Below are 22124 nucleotides of genomic sequence, written 5' to 3' on the forward strand. Positions count from 1 at the left end.
GATATGATACTTCTGCAATTTTTGCTAAATTCACATTATTGCATAAAATTTATAAGAAAGCTTATTTTAAAATTCAGTTTTATCAGCAGGAAAGCTTTAGAGATGTTCTTACCATGCTTCAGATGTAGGCAGCTGTCATTCTGGGGCCTGTACCTGTAGAAGATTGTTTTCCTTTAACAAATTTCTCTTACAGAGTTTTTGCACATTCCAAATAAGTTTGATTGCTACAGTGTTACGTGGATTTTTTTATGTGTGTTTTTGGTTTTGTTGTTTGGTTTTTTTATGGTTCTTATACCAGCCATTTTTGTTGGGGAAAACAGGGTGTTTCCTATACATATTTTACAGGTAAAGAGGAGACCTCACTGATGCTTTTAGCCAACTTACTAGGCAGCTGTTAGTGTACACAGAAATCTAAAATACAGTGATAAAATATACAGTGGCTACAAGAAGGTCAGTGTAAAGTTTCCAGTGTCCAATAATCCCACACAGTATTTGAGACATATTTAAATTTAAGGATGATACAACGCTGATTGAGGAGAAAAGCAGAGGTAAAGCAGGACAGGGATTGCAGCAATGCATAAGTTCAGCCAAAGATGTTGATGCCGTCAGTGCTGCTGCTCAGAAAGGTGTAAAGGAAAGGAGGTACATACTGTGTGCATTTTCACAAGCTTGCATTCGAAGTGAAGTATCTTAAAACATCCATCAGAAGCAAGTGTTAGAGAAAAGCATGTAAAAATAAATAGCGCAAGCTATGGTTTCTAAAATATCCCTGAGGTGAATGGCAAGTAAGAGCTGGTCATGGCCTACCTGATGCTGATTCCTGCAACTTTTCTCTCTTCCTTTTCTTTTTCTTCCCCTGAAAAATAAGAAATTTTACCATACCATTACATGCACAACCTTTTTTTTTTTGTCACTTAACCTCACAGCATAGAAGCAAAAGTCATCTGGACACTGAGAAGGTGGTTAGGAAAAAACCCAGTTATTTTCAGGGCAGCTAAAACCTTTTCTATCCCACTTCCAACTGGTTCAATGGTAACAAAGTTTGCTCTCAGCATTTATGGAGAAATATGCACATCAGCAATACATATTTTTTATATCCACATGGAATTACAATTTCTGGCAGTTTTTCAACTAATGCTGACAGCCGCAAGCATCTGAAAGACTTCTCACACTTAATAATCTGATGACATGTATGTTGATATCGTAATTTATGGCTCTTACAAGAACTCTTCACACATTCAGATACTTATGCTGTTCATACATGGTAACAGCAGACAGGGTGTTGAAAGTACCTAGGACAACCAAGACTTGTCCCCAGGGTGCAAACCAGCCAACTAAAACTGTTCTGATAACACTTGTACTTTAACAAAAGCCAAGTCTTGTATGGCTGTGCCCAGAGAGCGCACTGTGCAATAACCAAACAGCTCCTGCTGTACAGCAGAGCACCCTTAACATGCCTGAGGTGCAGGACACAAATGAACGCCTGGCAGCTGTCTTTCCTGTAGAACACACTGGCACCAGTGTGCCAGTGCAGGGCCATCGCACCAACCCATACACTTAGCCCTCTCCTGCACCCCCAACTATGGAAATGGCCAGAGCTCCTGCTTCACACACTCTTTTAGGAAACAGAAGGTCAGTTTAGACCCACAGTTTTGAACCTCAACCATCTTGCCTTACCCTAACTACCACTTTGATATTCCTCCATATGAGTTGTCATTATTGTCCTGTATTGTCAGACAAAGGGTTTTTTGTGTGTTTGAAGAAAACAGTCATCTCCACTGATATTTTAAAGAAGCCTTCAGTCAGGCTCTAACAGAGTTGCTCTGGCAAATCTTAGTGCAGTTGCTGTGAGCAGGTCTGCAGCCTGCTGTCCATCCTCTGGCCCCCCACTCAGCGTGGCTGGCAGCTGTCAGTGCACGCCCCACCACACACAGTGGCCACAGACTGGAAGGGCTGAGGTGGTGGGACACCTCTTTCCATCAGCTAGCTCTGCAAGGTGACAGGATGGACAGCAGGTGATGTGAGAAACCATCCCAAACCACTGTAGTGCTCACTGATATACAGCAAGCAAGGGCTCCAAATACAGGCTACGGCGAAGCTATGGAAGATGGACTTCTCCATCTCCAGTCTGCTCTGAGAGTCTAGGCCTGCCTCCCTCTTAAGCCCCTGTCCTTATTTATCCCAAGACTGGCAACAGGGCTGGGTAATGCCTCCCAAAGTCAGGACTCTGCCTAGAAGTTGGAAAGTACATTTCAAGGGTTCCAGGGAACTCACAGTGATATGCTTTATCACTCAGGTACCAAGGCAATACTTCTTTATGGAGGGAGGGAAGTGCATTAGTACAGATGTTAACATGGAAAAATCATGGGAGGAAAACTGGTTTTATTCTCAATGGCAGGCCAGAGACTTCAAGTGCTAAAACATACTGAAAGCTGATCTGAGATCTATCTATGAGATAAGGGAAGTGAAGGAACAGAAGGCTGAGCTGAAAACTAGTTGTCAGCGTTCACAGCTGAGATAGTTTCTGACAACTCTAGCACACACACTGCAATCACATTGTGAAAACACTGTGCTTCTCATGTCTACCACACAACTTTGCATGACTACTTTGGGTATCAGTAATAAAAACATAATAAAAAGATAATTTCAACCATTGAATAATAATGTTTAACATTTTCTTGACATTTCTAAAATCCTGAATAATCAGGCAAATCAAAATAGAAGAATGAAAATCAAATAGTATATATTTTTTACTTGTACTGTTTTGTGAAATACAGCCACATGAAACAGAAGAGTCGCCCCTAAGTCACTTTCAACTCTCAAAACAGTAATACCTGTGCTAAATTAATACAATTTCACTTTTTGACTGCTTAATTTAGAAAAACTGAAGAGGGAAAAAGAAAAAAAAAAAAAGATGACGTATATTTGAAAAGGTTTCAGTGATAAACTGTGATCTACTATGACCACTGCCCCACCACCACTGCAAAACGTGTGCATTCCAGGAGAGGCAGAGAGGAAGGCTGCAAGAGGAAGCTAGCAGAGTTCTTCATTGTAGCATGCAGGACTGGAGTATGTCAGAGCTATACTTCCACACAGGATGTAGGTTGGAAGCACATCAAAGAGAGAACTCATACATGCCACCTTACACACTCCAAATGTCTATCAAGGCATTTATGAAACTGCAGGTCCACTGCTTGTGCTGTATGGCAGCAGGCTGTGACAAAACACATCAGGTTCTCAAAGTCAACCTGGCCAAGCATCACAGCACAATCTTGAAGGCTGATGTTCAGTAAGCATGAGCTGACAACACTCCGAAGTGGTCTCATTTTCCAGCAAGTAAATTCAGTACAACTGAAATCTCCTTGTTTCCAAGGAATCTCTCACTAAGACTCTATTTGTTCCCAGCAGTAATTCAAGACAGCTCTGTTGACATGGTCTGGTTACCTGCATAAGTTCATGACAGCTTTTTTGGCTAGAAAAGATGACTGCCTAAATGGCAGAAACAAGCTGCTAGGGTTTACAGTTGTGTCTGTGCTTACAAAACTGGGCATGGCTATTAGCAAGACAAAGGCATGTGCTTCAGAGACCATCACTTAGTTTCTGTGTCAATGCATTCTGTGCCAGTTTCTACAGTTTCTGTTAACACTGTATATAGGTACCTCAACCTTTAATGTCCAAAGACGTCACTGAAGTAGAGAAAAATTGCTGTGCACCTAATACAGATGGAAAACAGAGCCAGAAATAGCATGTACACTTCCTATCACAGTAAATAACGGCCCAGCTAATGGAGGGACAGAAAGGATCCTCAGGTTAGGATCAGTTTCTCAGATTTGCAGCTTCTGAGTTTCATACCATCACATATGACTACAATGACAGCTCATTGTAGGCACAGTAGTATAACTGTGCAGGGCAAGCTGTGTGACATTTTATTAGCACTTGTTTGATATTTAATTATAAAACAAGAGTAACTGTAAGAAAACCTCACTTCACCAAACAGTCTAACAGCAGGATCTATCATGAAGTTTACTTACACAAATTTTGCAGCCTTTATTTCACAGATGGACCATTCTGAATTACTTTCAGCTAAAGTTCAGTCTGCATTAAGACTCTCGGGCTTTCAGTTCTTTTGAAAGCAAGACGCCCCTTTTTTCTCAGGTCTAAATAAGATTTATGGATAACAAGTGATCAAATGGAAAATGATAGTAAAATCACAGCTGTACAGCAGAACATAAGCTTCCAGACAGTACTGGCCATTGTTTTAGGAGAAAACTTCCCATGTTAATTTTTTCCCCTTGAAAACTGTGAGCTTCATAAGGAGCATCTGAACAACAACAACAAAATAACAAGTTTTCTGGATGCTTGAAGCGCAAACAAATAAAAGGTTTATGTTATATATATGTTCACTGTCCCTTCATCCAGGACTTCCCCCAAGTTATAGAGAAAAAGAAAAAATAATAAAAAAAAGTTAGGGAAAGGAAGTTAATTTCAAAAAAGAGCCTTCAAGTGAGTGACTTACGTAGTTGTCTCTTGCAGACCAGCCTGGATAAAGCTGCATGTGTAGCTGCCTTTCTTTACGAGCTAGTTCATAATATTTCGCTTGTTCTTCACGGGAGAGAGCATGCCACTGCAAACAAAATAAACATAACATTAGACTAGGAATTAACTCATACCTAGGCAACAGATGACACGAGCAAGTGTTTTAGTGACTTTGATTCAGTCCTTCCCCACTGCAAAAATGAAATTCATTAGCAATTATAAGCACCTGTGTTTATTAACCAACTTCCAGGCATTTGTCAGCTCTGCAACTGCCAAGTGCCTTGAGCAGACAAAAATCATTTATGGAAACAGGGCTCAAAAAATAATCTGCTCCCAGAACCATGCTCTCTCAACACTACTTAAAAAAACCAACAACAAACAAAACCATACAAACCCCAACAAAAAACCAACAACAAAACCCACCCTTTAGCTCCTGATAAAACAGAAAGGATTTGTGCTGCTTTTAAAAGTCAGTAATCTCCCCTTCATAGAAGGGTCTGCTGTTTTGGTTTTAAGAAGCAGCCAGACACAAGTTTTCAATGCCAACACAGAAGGCTTTCTGGGCACCAGCAGGCTCGTGTTCCAAGATCAACCTCTAAGTATCAAGCTTCAAGGTACCCGCTTTATGATTTCTTCTTTTTGTAACAGAAGAAAAGAAAATGGCAACGGCAAAATTTTCTAAGATACAGAAATCACAGAACTGCACTCTTTCAAATTACATGAGTTGACCTTTGTAGCCAAGCAGGGATAAATTTCCTGCTTTTATGTACTAAAAAAAAAACCAACAAACCCCTCGCCCACCCACAAAAAAAACCCTAAAAAAAACCACCAAAAAATAACCCTTCTCCACCTACACATTTGAAAAGGTACCAACTACATTGGTATCTAATAATTTTGTTCTTGTTGAAACACCTATCATAGACCTGAACCAAAAACAGTAAAGGTCTTTTATTTAGAATCAGGTTCCACTGCTGCAGCAGATGTCTCTTCTTGTCTTCTTGTTTGATAACATGCATGGAGGAGTAAGGGGAGAAGAAGTTATTAAAAAAAAACGACCAAAACCAGACAGACATGAAATCATTAAGACACTCAAGCAAGAATAATTAACAGAACTAGGATTTCAGATCAGATCACATTTGTATGATTTAATATGTTGTTTTGTTACACATCAGAGGATGTGAACTAAAGCACTTGTCTGCCTTAACTTGGCAAGTTCGATGTGTTACTGAGAGCACAGCAGTTCAGCAGGTTTGCAACTCTCGAACTTCACATGCACATTCAAAAACTGGAAGGTATTGAACACTATGGTGTGGCATCTGAGAGCCCAGTGGCTCTCAATCTCAAAGCAATTATACTGGATAACTCATGGATTGTTTGCAGTACAGGAAAAGTAGAAATTGAGGTACTATCATGGAGAAAGTAATTTGAAAAGAGGAGTATAAGCTGCAGAAAAAGTAGGCAATGGAGCCCCAAGGCTTGATTCATTACCAAAATGGAGATAAATAAGCCACTGCTCTCATTCAGGCCAAAAAACCAAGGCTGACATACTAAGGAACTAAGATCAATTACTGAGGGAGTGAGAATGAAAACATGGAAAAGGCAAGCACCAAGACGTCCTTTAAGGGGAGGTAACAAGAACAACAGAGGCAGAAGGCTGCAGAAACTGGGACAAGTACCAATAGATTTCTGCTCTGTTTGGAGGGGGAAATCTTCAGACTGCAACATAAAAGGGGCAGTTAAGGTCATGAACTGATTTCCCACTTGAAAGCACAGGATTTTCAGAGAACTACAGTGCCTCTCAATACTGCCTTGGTCGGTGATCAAGAAGAGATGTTCACTGGGAATTTGAATAATCCCTGCTCAAACTCTGATTGATACAAAAGTCACCCCTTTTCTCATTTCTGGAAGTCAATTGCAAAATGGGCATTTACTCTGCTGCCTTCCCTTGGAAGAATAACACCAACAGTGAACGTGAGATTTGCGACTGTGAGTTGGCCTGCATAGGTTTTTTTTGAGATGGAAAGTACAAAACATGACTGCAATGCCACAGAAGCAAATGGCTCTCAGCAAAGCTCTGGTACATGTACTAGGATCATCAGTACTCGGCTGATGACTTAGGAGACATTCAAAACTTGACTGGACAGGTCCCGGAGCATCCTGATGTAACTGGACTTGCTTTGAGCAGATGTTAGATTACATGACCTCCATGGGTCCCACCCAACCTACACGACTTTACAATTGGACCCCATTATATTCACTTATGAGTTCCATCTCCAGTGGCATCCAGTGTTCATCTTTGAATGATCCCTTCCTGCTCTGATGGACACCAGCCTAAGGTGATTTGAATGCTCCTTCCATGTGTGAATGAGGATATTTCATGCCTGAGCTGCTGACACCATAACATGAGTGGAACAGACACCAACTGGATGATGTTGTTAATGCTGAAAAGAGAAATTCAAGATACAGCTTTTATTTTTAGTTGCATATTTTATCTTCTATAGCTAATTTGATAGTTGCACATTACTTATCACCTCAAGCAGAAAGTGAGCAATCACACCCAACTAAAGGGAAACACACAAATTAGCAGCACACATGAGTACACACAAACCCTCCCGTACATACCCTTCTGCCAAGAATCTGGTTGATAGCTGCACTTTCTTTCAGAGTACACTCTGCTACAACGTTTGCTCTCATTTCTTTCATGTACAACATGAAAGCATTCAGAGGTTTCTTAATATGAGGTCTTTTTGGCTCTTGTTCTTTTCTCTGTTCGTGCTGAGGCTTCCTAAAACGTGGTGGGGGAAAGGGAAAGGAAGAAAAAAAAGCATTAATTTACCTTTAGCCTAAAAAAGATCAATAGAAAATTACCAACCTGTGATTACAGTACACTTTAATAGTAAGAATGAGAATTTCAGTAGTCATGTCCCATCCACTTTCACATTTTTTCAGAGAATTGACTTAGTTTAATACTCAGAGAGGATGTCAGGTTGACCTTCTCTAGCAAGTAACATTTGATTGGTGCATCTGTTCCAAATTTATCACTTATCTCAATTCTCTTTTTGAAAGGCTATCCATAGTACCCACAAAGACCACTGCCACAGGCAGGAGGAGCTTCTCATCCACTTCCTTTTTAGGCCTTTTGCCTTTCAGTATCAAGCAGTGACGCTGCTCTTTACTAGTAAATTTTGCAAGTAAGAACTTTTCCAGCAGAAGTTTGTGAGTTCACATTCAAGCAACAGGTAGACAGATCCATGATTATGCCTGAATCAAGATGGTTGTTGCCAACAGCTTAAAAGTGCCGAATTGGAATGAAAAATGGCTTCATGTCTCATTACCCTTCCCAAACAGTAGCCCACAGTTCCTGTTTTAGTTCTAGGAGAAGAGTTAAAATTCAAAGAGGTCATGAAAGGCACTTTTTTTTTTTAACATATTTAACTCTTCTTCAGATAGAGTTAGTTCTCAGACACTTATAGATTAAGGGCTAATGCAGAAAGGCAGACTCACACATGCATTAGCTCACTGTCGTTGTGCAGATGTTCTTGTTTTACTTGAGGTGTTACAATAGCTGGGTGAGGGATTCCAGTTGTGTGAGGGCCTGGAGGACCAGGAATCATATGATGCGAAAACCTACAAGAGAAAACAAAGCAAGGTCTGTAACCCTACTGAAGACAGGCATCAAGCACGTAAGACAGCAGCAGGATGCTCCAAGAATACAAATGCTACAAAGCTCACAATGAAGATAACTCTTAAAGAGTGCATGAAAAATATTTGGCTAAGTTTTGTGCATTGTAGCCCATTTATTCAAGAAAAGCAAACAAACAAACAAAAAAATCAGTCAACATTTTGGTTGTAGGGAAGTTATTTTATTGACTTTCAGGCAAACAGTTTTAGCAATGCAAACAAGAAACACTTAATGTTTATACTGTTGCACTGACTAGCAATAAAAATACACATTTCTTAACCAAAAAAATATATTTCCACACCAAGATATAAACATTCTTAAAATATCCACCACCAGCCAATGCAAAGGAGGAAACTGCCATGCAGAAACAAATAAAATAAAGAAGAGTCTTTTCAAGAAGTCCCTGATGGCTCTCTAAGGAATCTCTTTAGTTTTCAAAGCCCTTAAGGTAAAAGATTTTAACATCACTTCACCTGAACCCACTATTCTTCCCTCAAATGCTTAAAATAAACTTTGAAAATTCTGCATCCTGGATGAAGGATGGGAGCAGGGAGAGACTTTTGTCCTAATTAAAGCTTCCTTTCATTTGTACAGGAACGAAAATGGAAAATAAAACCGAAGTACCACTTATTGAATCATCCCACCCTACTAACCCGGGTCATTCTCAAGGACAGCTCAGACAGATGTTGAAGGTGCTGAGCATTGCAAGCTCAAGTGCAGCAGAAAACCTGCATGCTTCATTTTAAACTGCTGGAAAGTACCATTAACATAAAAAGCAAGCTCATACTCCCAAGTTTTCCCGAATGAGCGATGGTTAAGGAATGGTATACAACCTCTCCCTTCACCATTCCCTAGTCCCCTTGCTCTTTTCCTTCATACCACCAAAATAAAGGAAACACAAAGCCCTGTAACCGAACCATTTTATCATGGGGAAAGAATGGGTTTTCTTCCCAATCACCTTGACAGACACATGCTTATCATTCCCCTGTAAAGAAGTGAAGGGACAGTGATAATCCAAAGGAGCCCACACAAAAAGAGGCAAGAGGACTCACCACTTATCAAGTGGCCTGTCTTAAATCCCTGTGCAAGAGGATGTGTCTTCTAAAAGTCACATGAAAAACCCCAAGAACAGTATATTCAAACCTTGTGTACACCAAGCACAGGATGCAGAAGCTGTCTTTAGAATGCAAAAGCAGAGCATAGGTGGTCTGGAGTGTGTCATGGCCAAGTCTCAATTAGCATTGCTTGTTTGCACTTAGACATAAAGACACAGTGCCTGATTCCACACCAGTACAAATACACTGTGCTGGCATCCTCTGCCATTAGTGGCTTTGGGCTATGAAATATCTACTTGTGAGCAAGTTTCCACACAGAGCATTACCTAAATGATTCAAGACTAATTACCAACAACTTTAAAATTGGAACTAGAGAACACAGACTAGAGTGACAATCCACCTACTTGCATAATGGTATGAGCGAAACCCAAGGATGCACACTAAATGTTGCATCTAGAAATGAACTAATGACTCATTTCAGATGAAACAGCTCAATTAATTGCTGACAATTCACTGGTGTTCCTCATTGCAATACTTCAGAGACTGACAAGAAAATGCTGAATGAGACCAGTGTGGGATCCAGGCAAACTGTATATACACACATAGGTTAAATAAAAACGTATGCATAAAGTTTCAGCTGACTGAAAAGCAAGCAAAGGCAGACCAAGATACAAGCGGAAGAGCAACTTGCCCTCTAACGCCAGCAGTTACTCCCCAGTCAGTCATTCACCTCCTACACCTACCTGGATATGGAAGGGTCGACTGAGAGTGAGGATGGATAGGGCTGCCTGAATCCACTCGAGATGGGATATACAGGCTGACCTTGCCTGAGGTCACAGAAGAAAGGAACCCATCAATCATACGATATGGTATTCAGTAGTTATTCTAGAGTTACAAGCCCTTGATGGGAACTCAGTATGAGTCACAATAAACAGTAAGAGCTAACACTTTCGAGAGTTCTCCTAATGAAAGTAACTAACACTTAAACACTTTCAACTTTCTCCCTTGCTATTGAAAGATTCCCAATCTAAGTTTCCACTGAGAAGGAAAGCAAAACAACCAGTCTTCCTCCTCCAGTGCACACATACACACATGCACACTCCTCTATCTCTATCCCTCTCTAACTTAGTATTATAAGCACTGGAATCAGATTTGTTAAATGAGCTCTTAGGAAAAACACATCTTCTTCCAAATAATTCTACTGTAGATCAGAGTAAGAACACCAGACAGTGAATTATTAAGCTAGAAAGCCTTTAGAACAGTTTTATTAAGTCTTTGAAAACTTAGGACTTTCTCCATTAGTATATGCTATAGTGAGGTACAAATAGCCAGCTTTCCTAACAAAGCAGAAGTTTATTTGATAAAAAAAACCCCAACCCAACCACCTAAAAGCCCATAGCAACACAAATCTATCTTACTACTAAAAGATCAAACTTTTTAATCCAGTAAGAGAAGCTTGTGTGAAGTTTTTATCTTCTTTATGCTTCCACATATACAGAATATTTTGTCACCAGTCCGTCAGTTGAGGTCTTTAGTTTTTTTCATCATCATCACTACATTTTGCTTATTTTCAGTTAGCAATGGTTCAGTCATGACTATGATGAACACCCTGAAGTAGCATGTTATGGTAATGTGAACAAATACCTGAAGCAGCCCAAACACCTGAACCAGCCAGAAAGACCACCACACACATCAGCCCTGTCCAAACAGTTACTTATTGACTGGCCAGTCAGCTTTCAGAGGGAAAAAAATGGATACTGGCCTTTGTAAGGTTCAGGATACAGGTTTCACACTTGGAGTATGTTACTGGAAATGAGTGGTACTCAAAGGGAAGAAGAAGGAAAAAAAAAGATGAAGGAAGTGTCAACAGCACTACCTCACAGCAAGCAGCTGAAAGCCAGAGGATAAGGGACAGCTGAGCATGTCCCACTGTTGGTGAGTGCTGCTGAACACATCCCTGAGTCTTATAAGATTGGATCTTGTCTCTCTTCCCTCTCTTTTCCCTCTTCCCTCCCCCCAGCCTCTGCATTAAGAAACCATTCAGAAGAAATGACTGACCACATCTGGAAAACGCATGTCAGTAACTGCCTGGTGGCAGTGGAGGTGAGGAGTCAGCTCAGCAGCAAAATGGGGAAGAGGGGGGAAAAAAGATTAAAAAAATAGTCAGATACTCCTATATTTTATTTTGATAATAATTTGTTCAAAAAGGCATGTGGCCCTTCCTGAAAGATATGCCAGCAATACAGCATTTCACCATCTTCTGCTCTCTACTTTCTCTGCTTTTTGTCATCTGGATCATATTTCACTCCCACAGAGACATTAAAAAACAAAAAAATCTGCATCCTTCATTGTGTGGGCATAGACTACTCATGATACAGACTCTAAAGCACTGAAATTGTTACTGAGTTTCCTTATTTCCTGCTCCAACAAAACCGAGGGCAAGTACGTATCTACCCCAAGCAGACATGCAGCACCCTGTCAAATCTATTACTCCAAAAATACCACAGTTCCTCAAAAAGGAAAATGACACTCTGAGTGGAAGCAAGAGATCCTGAGAGCACTAGTATTAGCAAGAGCAGCAAAATCTCCCAGTCACAGAGGCTTCTCTCCATACAGAAAGTGTAAAAAGCAGCAGACTAAAAAAGTTTGTTCTCCATTTGGGGCAGTTTCAAGACTTCACACCCCTCCACACACTTCAAAGTTCCTTCTTACCTCTCCTCCCCTCAGTAATTACAATTTTGTTTATTAAAAATTTACATTTCATTTCTTGAAAATTGTTTTCTGCTATCTTTCCAAATGCTAAGAGCCACAAATCTGAGCCATAAGAAATATAGAAACTTCAAAGTGAAATCTTCACACTTTAATTTCTGTACTTGTTCAAAAACCAAATTCAATTTCAACTAAAATAAAATAGCAATTTCTTACTGCAATGACATTATTATTATTATTTTGTAAATGCTGCAATTGATTCAACAATAGTGAATGGTGTGAACATGCACCTTTGTCTGAAAAGAAGCTAAAAAATCTTACCAGCCAAGAGGTGGTGTTATCTGTCCAACCCCCCCTGGAGACAAGGGATAGAAGGTAGGGAGATCAGGAGCTGGAGGATGCCTGGACATGCCTGTTAAAGAGCAGAGAAGAATGAATGACTTTCCCCTCAAAATACTACATGCGTGACCTGCAGTTCACAGCTGACACGGCCAACGCTACGATGGAATTAGTGCTCTGGGTAAGAAATAATCATCTTCTTGGTTAGTGTTAAAAGCAAAAGGCTATGCATGCCACCCTTAAAATAGTAACTAACTTGCACACAATGCTGCAATCCAAAGGGAAACTGGAAAGCCGATGTGGAAGGTGGAAATAAACGTATGGGTAAGGACCTGTGCAAGTTTAGATCCTCCTGTAAAATGCTTTAGGCAATTCTGTCCTCTCAATGGTTTCACCAAACGTGACTGGATCCTGAGGACCTCTTCTAACACATCATGAAACAAGAGGAAAATAATGTGTTGTCAAAGAGGCAGCACAGCAGAGCTATTAGATTAGGTAAATTGCTACTTTTATATTTTCTCGGTTTCCCTTATGGATACACAGATTTTGGAAACTTGCTACCATAGAGGATCAGTGCTTAATTAAGAATCATTTTCAGGCCTGTAATGGTCACACTTGATATGATTCATTTGGCTTCCAATTGTCACTCCAGCTCCAACTAAGCTCTTCATCAAGTTGACTCCTGTGGGCTCCAAGGTCAATCTGTTTTGCATTGCTAGTATTTCATGGAAAAATAAGAGTCCCATCAGGAATGATACATCAGCTCACATTCTCCAGAACACAGAATCCTACAACTGCAAGAATCACCTCAAGATTAAAGCTAATCCTCATCCCAAAAGAGTCTGTGGTCTCCATTCTTCACCTAAACCTTGTGCCCCCGGGAGACATGGAATTACAGTTGCAGAGGCCACAAAGACATTGGTTTATTTAAATGTGTTTGGGGAAGAGGGGGTGAAGCAGAAGGAATTGTTAAGTCTACTTCACATGTTAAATCAGTTGCTTTAAAAGGGTATTAAATATTTATGTGGTGACACTCCAAAGGTCCAAGACTGAGTGTGTGCTACCTTGAGACTTAGTTTATAGATTGATGCTAGTAATTTATTCCCCTCCCCAGTTTGTATTTAAATGTTCTGAATTTAATTACAAGATTTGAAGTATATCTGTCAGGACTGTGTACAGGAAAGCACAAAGAACAATACTAGTGGTGCTGTTGTCTGAAAAAAAGTAAAATTTTCAGACTTGGGACCACAATATGAATGAGGATCAAATTTCTGGCCAGTTGTCTTTTCAAAGGTGTAAAACAGCTGGTAGCTGATAGGAAAGGAAACACTTTATATATCCCAGGGCTTTCATATGAGAGGAAACACTCTTTCTGAATGGTTTAAGAAAAGAAAAAAATAACAAAGGTGAAAAACAAGCCCAGCATCTCATCTCTCTCATCTCTGCTGATGATTGATGCTCCTGGAAGTGATGACGTGACCTTGCCCCGCCAGACCAAGTTCTGCACAAGGAGCTGGGCCACTCCTTCCCCAAAATCTGCATTTCTGAGCCATGGAGACAACAGTGCTCTCTCTTAACTGGTGCACAGTTGTTATTGATAATCCAAAACTTCTCACCCCTTACAGGGGGCTAGTAGCTACGTAATGCCCAGCAGGAGCACACACAGCAATCACACAGCCAGTGTTCCCCAAAAAAAGTTCTTGCTCATGAGAGGTTTAAGAAAAAACAAATAAAAAAATAATAAAATAAAATAAAATAAAATAAAATAAAATAAAATAAAATAAAATAAATAAAATAAAATAAAATAAAATAAAATAAAATAAAATAAAATAAAATAAAATAAAATAAAATAAAATAAAATAAAATAAAATAAAATAAAATACTGACTGCTTTTAGCAAGGCAGTGCTGTGTGTCCATTCCAAAGTGCCTCGGGTGCAAGAAGCAGTGCTGAAGGCAAGCTGCTGTGGACCCCCTTGCTGGAGGATTTTGGTGGGAGGAGGGCACCCTGGCATCAGGGCTAGGGCGGTAGGGCAGTGCCTTGTTCCAGACCCACAGTGGGAGGCGAGGACAGAAACAATGGTTGGAGGCGTTTGGCAGAGGACCTGAGGAAAAGAAAAATCCTCTCTCTGCAGCAACTGCATGGGCTACTTCACTGCGGCTGCTCCCACACGCCACTGGCGTCGAAACAGGGAGTATGGATGGAAAGACCACACACATCAAGGAGACCATCCCAGACAAAACCAGTAGTCTCCAGCCTGCATTATCCAACCCCATCTTTGCCAGATGCTGAGCAAAGGGATCAAGAGTCCATTCAGGAACACCAGAGGGGCATGAGCTTTGTGCCTTCCGGAAGAGCCCCTCACCAGGCTTGTGCTCAGGGATGGGGATGTGACCAGCGGGATGCTGGACAGGGGAGAGGGTAGAGAAGGGGCAGAAGAGAGAGAGGACGTTCAGCAGAAACAACAAACCAGATGTTGTTCAGTTGGGGTCTGCAGTACAGGAGTACAAAATAATCAGAGTAAAGGAAAAAAATGGGGCACAGGTGGGCAAACCCAGCACGCAGTAAGTGAAAACCTCTTGAGCTCACGAACTGCAGCAGCGGGGTGTGCCCCAGCTGTCACAGCCAGCTTCAGCAAGAGGTGGAAATCCCGCTCTCTTAACACATGGCACCTCTGGGATTTCAAGGAATGAGTGTGAATATCCTTCTCCTGGGCACTGATGCAAAGGAGGAAGACAAATGAGGACAGGAGGCCTCCATTTGCTTCTTCCAAGTCTGAAAAAGATATTATACATGTATTTACAGGCCAGGATTTCCAGGCAGAGTGCTTTTTGCATTCCCCCTCCCTAAAAAAACCCCAAACAACTAACCAACAAACAGCAAAAAAACACACAGAGCCACAAGGCCATAGTGTTTTCTGGATGTAGCCCTTGTTATTACCTGCATTACACAGTCAAAATAAAAGCTAAGTCAGAACAAAAAAAGTCTCCCTCTCAGAACAATGATGACTGGACACCTCTTCAGATAAATGGGACAACTGTGCATGTGGATGTGTGTCCAGGTAAAGCAGAGCTTCGTGATCTTGTCAACACCACATGGTGCGACATTGCGAGTGCAGAAAGGGGCATGGAGAGGCACCCTCCAGGACATGTTATGGCACCTGCAGACTTCATGCCTACACACAAATATCCAGAATACAGTGGATGCCTCTGTAAACCTTCTGCTCCCTCTCCTTCCTTCCTTACCACCAGCTTTCCCATGCAGGCTTGTTCTCAGGTGCTTACCCAAACGCTGGCTCAGACCCGTGATGGCCAGGGGCAGTCCTCCCCTTGCACCTCCCCCCACCAGCTCCTGCATCCCAATGCAAGCAAGCACATCCTTCCCAAGAAACCACTGGTTTCTCCTGGGTGCTGGGCAGAAGCTCTTGGCACAGGCTGGGCGTAACACCTCAAGGCTGTCAGCAGTTCCCTGGGGGCCTGCAGACTGACACAGAGTGGGGTTGGTCTGATGTTCCCAGATGTGCATCTGGGAGGCTTTTTTGTTTGCTTTAAGGAGTCCTAAGAGTGCAGAGAAAACTTACAGCCGTCTAAAAAGATGCTTTCTGCAGAAGGCAGCTGGTGCAAGGTTAAAAAATGTCACATTTGTAAAGCTTTAACTTGCACAGGCTCAAAATTATTTTTATGGGCAATGCTTCAGTTATGCCAACTGACATATGGAAGAATATGGACAACTAGAATACAAGGACATAAAACATCATTTTAGGTGAAAGGGAAAAAGAAAAATTTTCAATAACATCATTACTGAAGTACTTGTCTCCCATTTTTGGGAAGGTCAGGATTGATTGCCCTTTCTGCATCTGCATGCTTCAAGCCTCGGGCACCACTGAAGAGGGTAAAAACTGGTCTCTCTTTATTGATATTTTAAAAGACTCCGATGACAAAAGCAAGCCCAAATTATCGCATCAGAAAGAGCATGAAAGTTCAAGAAGCTACACTAAATATCGGCATCGTGGCAAAATTACCATCTCTGAAAGTGGGCATATGCACCTGGAACCCTCCCTCTAAACTACTACAAATAAAGTTCTGTCAGCAGCACAGGGACCACTCTGCATCCCCATCGTGCTGGGAAAGGATGGGCTCACCTTGTTTGGAGCTGACGTCAGAGGGGATGTGAGATGGGTGTGACCCCGGGGAAAAGTGCTCATCGCTGTAGGTGATAAGAGGGGTGAGGGGGTGAACCGCATGAGAAGGCTGTACCACGGGCACCTTGTTTGACTGCAAAAGAAGAACAAAAATTAAATTAAATGGTGTTAGTGAGGTGGAGCTTCTGCATTGAAAAAAACCCCCAACATTTCCAAAATGCAATTTTTAAATATTTGCATTACTGAAGCGGAGGAAATCGAAGATGGACAGACATGACATTGGGGCTAGTGGATGGAAACTAGGTTTGCTGCCAGAATCGGAATCCTGGCACCCGAGGAGGGATGCAGATATTGAGGAAAGGCATGGAAATGGGTGGGGGCCGGAAGCAGGAAGAAAGGCACTTGGGAGACACAGAGCAGAAATGGCAAATGGAGAGCCCCAGGGCAGGAGGAGCAACATGCTGGGCAGGCAGGCACGGTGCAATAAGGGCTGCAGGCAAAGGACTGCAGAGTCAGCAGCAGTGCTGCAAAAACCCTTTGGTTACAGGAACAGCATTTAAAAAAAAAAAATAATTAAAAGAAAAGGCTTAAAGTGCAGGTTTGCCACATCTCCAGCCTTAAGAGCGACACGAGCTTCATCAACTTCACTCCTGCTCTCCACTGCTCTCCTGCACAGCCGCAGTGTGGCATGGCACAGCGCAGCTGGGACAAATCCCCGCCATTGCCAGAGGACACAGTAGATTTTCTCCCTTGCAATTTTACGAAGTCTACTTGAAAACTCTTGGTCTGTCTAACAGGTAACTAAAAAGTCATCCTTAAGAGCCTGATTTCATGTACGAGTGGTTGGCAGAGGCCTCTCAGAGTGGTCAGTTAGGGGGGAGACCTGCCGGCTGCCTGAGGACAGCTGGGAGGCCTCTCCCTGCATCATGCCAAGGTGAAGTCAAAGTGCTACAAACACCTGAGAGAGTCCTGAAATGGGAGCCATAAGGTGATGCCCATATAGGTCAAGACACACACTTCCCATCAGCACTTCCTGCAGAAGCACAGGGGAGGAGGCAGTCGGCATGACGGAAGGATGCTGCCCAAAATGATGCTCTTTAGATAAGGCTGCAAGACAACAGAACTCCTCTGTTCCAATGAAATCCTGCCATATTAACACTGCTTGAAGCACAAGTTGCTCTTTCTACGGTGGGATGAGCCACAGTGATGATGCCAGCATGTAACAGGCACTCCTCATTTGTACCCTGCTATTCTACGCTGCCCTTTAGCACAAAAAATTATGGAACAAAGAAGTATTTAATAAAATTTAAAAAAAAATAGAACTGTTCTTCAGAGAGACACACTGATAAAACTCAGCTAGGACAGCCTGTCAAACACAAGGAATTAACAAAAAAATAATTTAAGAGGCCAATGAAATTAATTTTCATTGAGTTCGCTATTGAAATCCCAGCACAAAACAGACGTTAGGACAAAGCTCCATGCACAAGTCCATGATTTCTCTGGACTCCTGGAAGCAGACGGGTTATATAATGGACAACTCAATTTATTGTTAAGATCGGTAGGAGTAGAGGAAAGGAAACAAACGGGAACCAGTGCAGCATTTTCCGCTTTCCTTGTTTCCAGAGCACCACCTTAAGGAACTTGCATTAGCAGGCAGTATCTTCTTAATGTCTGACCTATCCCTCCAGTCATATAGCTCAGAATCTGGTGCCATGAATTTTTGCTAAATTATGCTATCCTTCCTCTCCTCTTAATTTTACGGTTTTCAACACAGATTTGCTTTCCTGTGGGAAAGAGATAAGAACCTGAGGATTTTAATTTAAGCTTCGGCCTTGTCTTATATTTTGCAAGATGGAGAGAGAAAGCAGCGTTAGTAGGTGTTTTAAAGCCAACAAGCATTAGGTCCATTTTTGTGGACCTAATAATAAAAGCAAAATGAATTCTCAATAATATCTATGAGTTGAGTTGTAAAGGGGATAGCTCAGACTTATTCATCTTCCCCATCCACATAAATTCCACAAAAAACAGATACCAACGAATTTCAGACAATTTACAAATCGGGCCTCAGTTTTCAGCACAACACTCGTGGTCCAGCCCGCCATTCAGCCATTACTTTATCAACAATAAACTGTATATTATGAATAAAGATCAAGCAATAGATGTATTTAGGTCACACACACACAGCTGCTAATCAGCATTAATTTCTCAAAATTTAGTAATTAACATTTTGTATTGTACTGGATGTAATTGTCATGCATGCCCCTGGTATCACAGTTCCTTGCTTTCAGAAATCACTCGTTTATACTTTGAGCATGCCAATCCTTGTACCTCCTCACTCTCCAGCATCCTGCAGATTTTATTTTATTTTCTAATTCTCAGCACCTTATCCCCTAAGCCCATGGCAGCAGCTTTGAATGGGCGAGGGAACCATGAGAAGTCAGGAGAAAAGCAAACCGCTTGTCAGCAGACTTAAAATTAACATATAAACAGGCCATATCTCCATTAAGAGCATTTGGGGGTCTGCAGAGCCAGAAACTGGGGAAAAAAAAACTGTAACAAGAAATAATAGCAATAATGCAAAGCTTCCCAGCCTGCCTGCCCCACACCACTTTGGGAAGACCCAAGGAGCTCTGGCAGCTAAATCTTGCTGGGCACCCCAGTGTACTACCAGACGGGGGCTCGGTGGGTGCAGGCTGAGCCTCCTTGGTCCCTCTGGTCCCACCAAGATGGCCACAGTGACTGACAGCAGGAGAACACACAGGGCGACACATGCACAATGAAACCAGGAGGAGAAGGACCTGACGACATATTTTCCAAAAGCCCCATGGATTTAAATTGGTTCTGTTATGACACCTGCCCTACAAGTCAACCCAGATGGGTTATGTGAGCTCTCTTCGCAAAAAGGGCTCAGGACAGGGGACTAAGACCTCATATGCAGCACTGAATGTCCCTCTCACCACTCTCTCAACCCTCACACCCCCAGGATAAGCCCCAGGTACCCCGCTCACTCACATGGAGCCTGGCCTGCACCCTTTGCCCTGGGGACATCTGGACTGGGGATGATGCCAAAGTCCCTTCCACCACCTACCGCTCACGGTGGACACTACTGCCCCGGAGGCTTTCCAGGGCTGCGAGATATGGCCAAAATCTTACTTCACACTGACATATACAGGACTGTGCTGATGAGACCGCTTCTACTGCATCCCAGTGTCTTTTCCCACAGGCTTCCTTCTCCCACAAACATTCCATCCTTACAATTGTCTCCTCAAATCCTCCAAAGATGGTGCATACAGTTGCAGAAACACTTTAGAGACTGACAGAGACCTGATCTGGGTCAATGCAATCTCTGTGCACGGGGAACTCAGTCCTCCATGCTTCACTCAGCACCTGCTAACCAAGCCCACAACCACACAGCTCTCCCTGGCACACTGGTGACATTAACATCTAGTAACAGGCATAGTTCATAGAGCGCCTTTTCTCCTCCGCACAGCCTGAAAAATCTTCTCCTGAAAAACCTGATCAGTCCTTCAATGACACAATCACATAATTACACAATGTCCTACATGAGGTTCTTCCAGTATTTCAGAACAGAACTTCGTCCACCCACCAAAATGTAATGTTTTGGTAAGTTGGTACCCAAGCACCTTCTAAAACCACAATAAAGCAGATGAGGATGCAATTCTCATTTCCAAGACTATCTGAAGAAGCTGAACATTTGTTGAAACGGTCCCTAACACAGCTCTGATGTGGCATACATGGTGTACTACCACACTACGTCACTTTAGTTCCCTTCTAAGCTTCTTCACATGACCTGGAAAGTGAAGGAAATGAAACATACGGCCTGCCTCAAGATCTGCAATTTGGAAAAAATAAACAACTGAAAATGAGGACCTGTACTTTACAAACCTGAAGACTTCCTGTTATGTTTTAGGGCACCTTGTCACACATATATCATAACCTGTTACAAACACTAAAGTCTAATGGCAAAGGAATAACCTATGCCTGTTGGCCTGGGGACACACAGCTATGCCCCACAGGACTCAGCTCAAAGGGATACTCTTGAGTGGCTAAACCTTGATGGCCTCCTTCTTAGAGACCACCAGGGCTCCAGACCCACTGCATAGTCTCGCAGCACAGACTATGCCTGCACCCTTTGGGAACTGGCCTCTCCCTGGCCCTCCCCGGGGCTGTTTTTATCATCAGCTTGGCCTTCTCAGTTGGTATCTTTTATTTCTCCCAAGCATGTTCTCAGGCTGAAATGAGGCAGCGCAGGCAGGGAACAGTGCCCTGAAGGAACACCAAGAGGACTGGGAGAGCATACAGGTACTGGAAACAGCAGGAGCCAGTTAGGGTTAAGATGAAACTGCTACTCAGTTTTATGACTAACCTGAAAGAAAACCCTATAACCCCTAAACAAATCTGGTAGGCAGAGGGTAAGAGCTCGCAGGGAAGAGGACCCTGGCCCAGCAATAGACATTATCCCAGCATCAGCTTTGCCATGTACCAGACAACTGTTTAAAGCTATTGCTGTGTTGAAGTAATGCAGGAACAACCACCCAGGTCAGTACAATAGCAAACATTTCCCTTGCAAACAGCAATAACAGTCTCCAGGTGGTAAAGCTTGAACCATACTCAGGCATTTTGGGCAGGACAAGGATGGAGGGAGAAATCCTCTGGCTGTGGCACTGGCGCAGCTGCTGCCATGGGACTGGGTAACCCCTGCAAGTGCTCTGCACTGGCAGTGCTGCACCTGGACTCGCAGAGTTACTCACTACTTTAAATATGTGCCTGCCCTCTCATCCAAGGAGTACTCTTTGAGACAGTTCAAATTAATCTCTGGTGAGTTGATTGTGAAATGTTGCATCTTGAATTCAGACTGAATCCAGGAAGTTTTCCCCTATTTTTGAAATGCTTTTGAAGAAAAGCAAGACTAGAGCAAAAAACAAACCCCAAGCCCTCCCCAAGCAGCTAGCTAATGCTTCAGCAAAGGCCCCCACCTGTAAGGTATCCTATATGCAACAAGTGTCCAAAAACTATAAAAAGCCTGGGACAGCCATGGCAAAAATGCCTGTAGGTCAGCGCTGGGCGAGGCGGGCAGCTGGGAGCTCCTGCTGGAGCTGGGGCGACCATTTGTTCCAGCTGCTGCACAGAGAAAGATATTAAATTAATGACCCTTCAAAGGACACGCATCTACAAAGGAGGTCGCAGATGGGCACGGAGCTTCACAGAGCTTTGCAAGCAAGCCTGTGCACACAAGACCAAAGCCTCCCTGGGTCAACACCCAAAGAGGTGATGGCTTGGTTTTTGTTTTGTTTTTTTTCCTCTTTTCTTTAAACACAAAGCTGCTTTTAAAAAGCCAAAACAAGGCCCCAGCCTGACTACCTTTCCTCTCCTATCGGCAAGTTATGCACTGATCACAGATACCAGCAGATGGTCTTCTCAACTCGGGCTAAAATAAGTCAATTAAAAAAAAAAAACAAACAACAACAACAAAAAGAAACTTAAGGATAAATGCATGCGTTCCCTGTCATTCCTGAAAAAGAGGGTCATTTGAAAAAACACTGCTTCAACTTTTTGACAGCAAATGTCAAATAACAACAGGCAGCTCCTCAAAAAAACACCACCACCACCAAAACATCTTCGAACCTTTCAACTACTAGCAG

General features: G+C 42.4%; 1 protein-coding gene across 6 annotated transcripts in view; it reads right to left on the bottom strand.

Annotated features, from left to right (window-relative positions):
- Positions 1–22124, bottom strand: part of LEF1 (lymphoid enhancer binding factor 1) — a 71073-nt gene that overhangs the window by 13229 nt on the left and 35720 nt on the right. For 3 of the 6 annotated variants that reach the window (XM_064652076.1, XM_064652075.1, XM_064652070.1), the window contains 7 exons: positions 16462–16594; positions 12304–12394; positions 10017–10100; positions 8041–8163; positions 7159–7321; positions 4517–4624; positions 808–856 (listed from right to left, as the gene is read on the bottom strand). In XM_064652076.1, the coding sequence (XP_064508146.1) occupies positions 808–856; positions 4517–4624; positions 7159–7321; positions 8041–8163; positions 10017–10100; positions 12304–12394; positions 16462–16594 (751 nt within the window). Of the gene's footprint in view, positions 1–112; positions 154–807; positions 857–4516; positions 4625–7158; positions 7322–8040; positions 8164–10016; positions 10101–12303; positions 12395–16461; positions 16595–22124 lie in introns of all 6 variants that reach the window. The other 3 variants (XM_064652072.1, XM_064652074.1, XM_064652073.1) reach the window with 3 other exon arrangements.

The sequence above is a fragment of the Pseudopipra pipra genome, chromosome 4 (assembly GCF_036250125.1).
Source record: "Pseudopipra pipra isolate bDixPip1 chromosome 4, bDixPip1.hap1, whole genome shotgun sequence".
Lineage (NCBI taxonomy): Eukaryota > Metazoa > Chordata > Aves > Passeriformes > Pipridae > Pseudopipra > Pseudopipra pipra.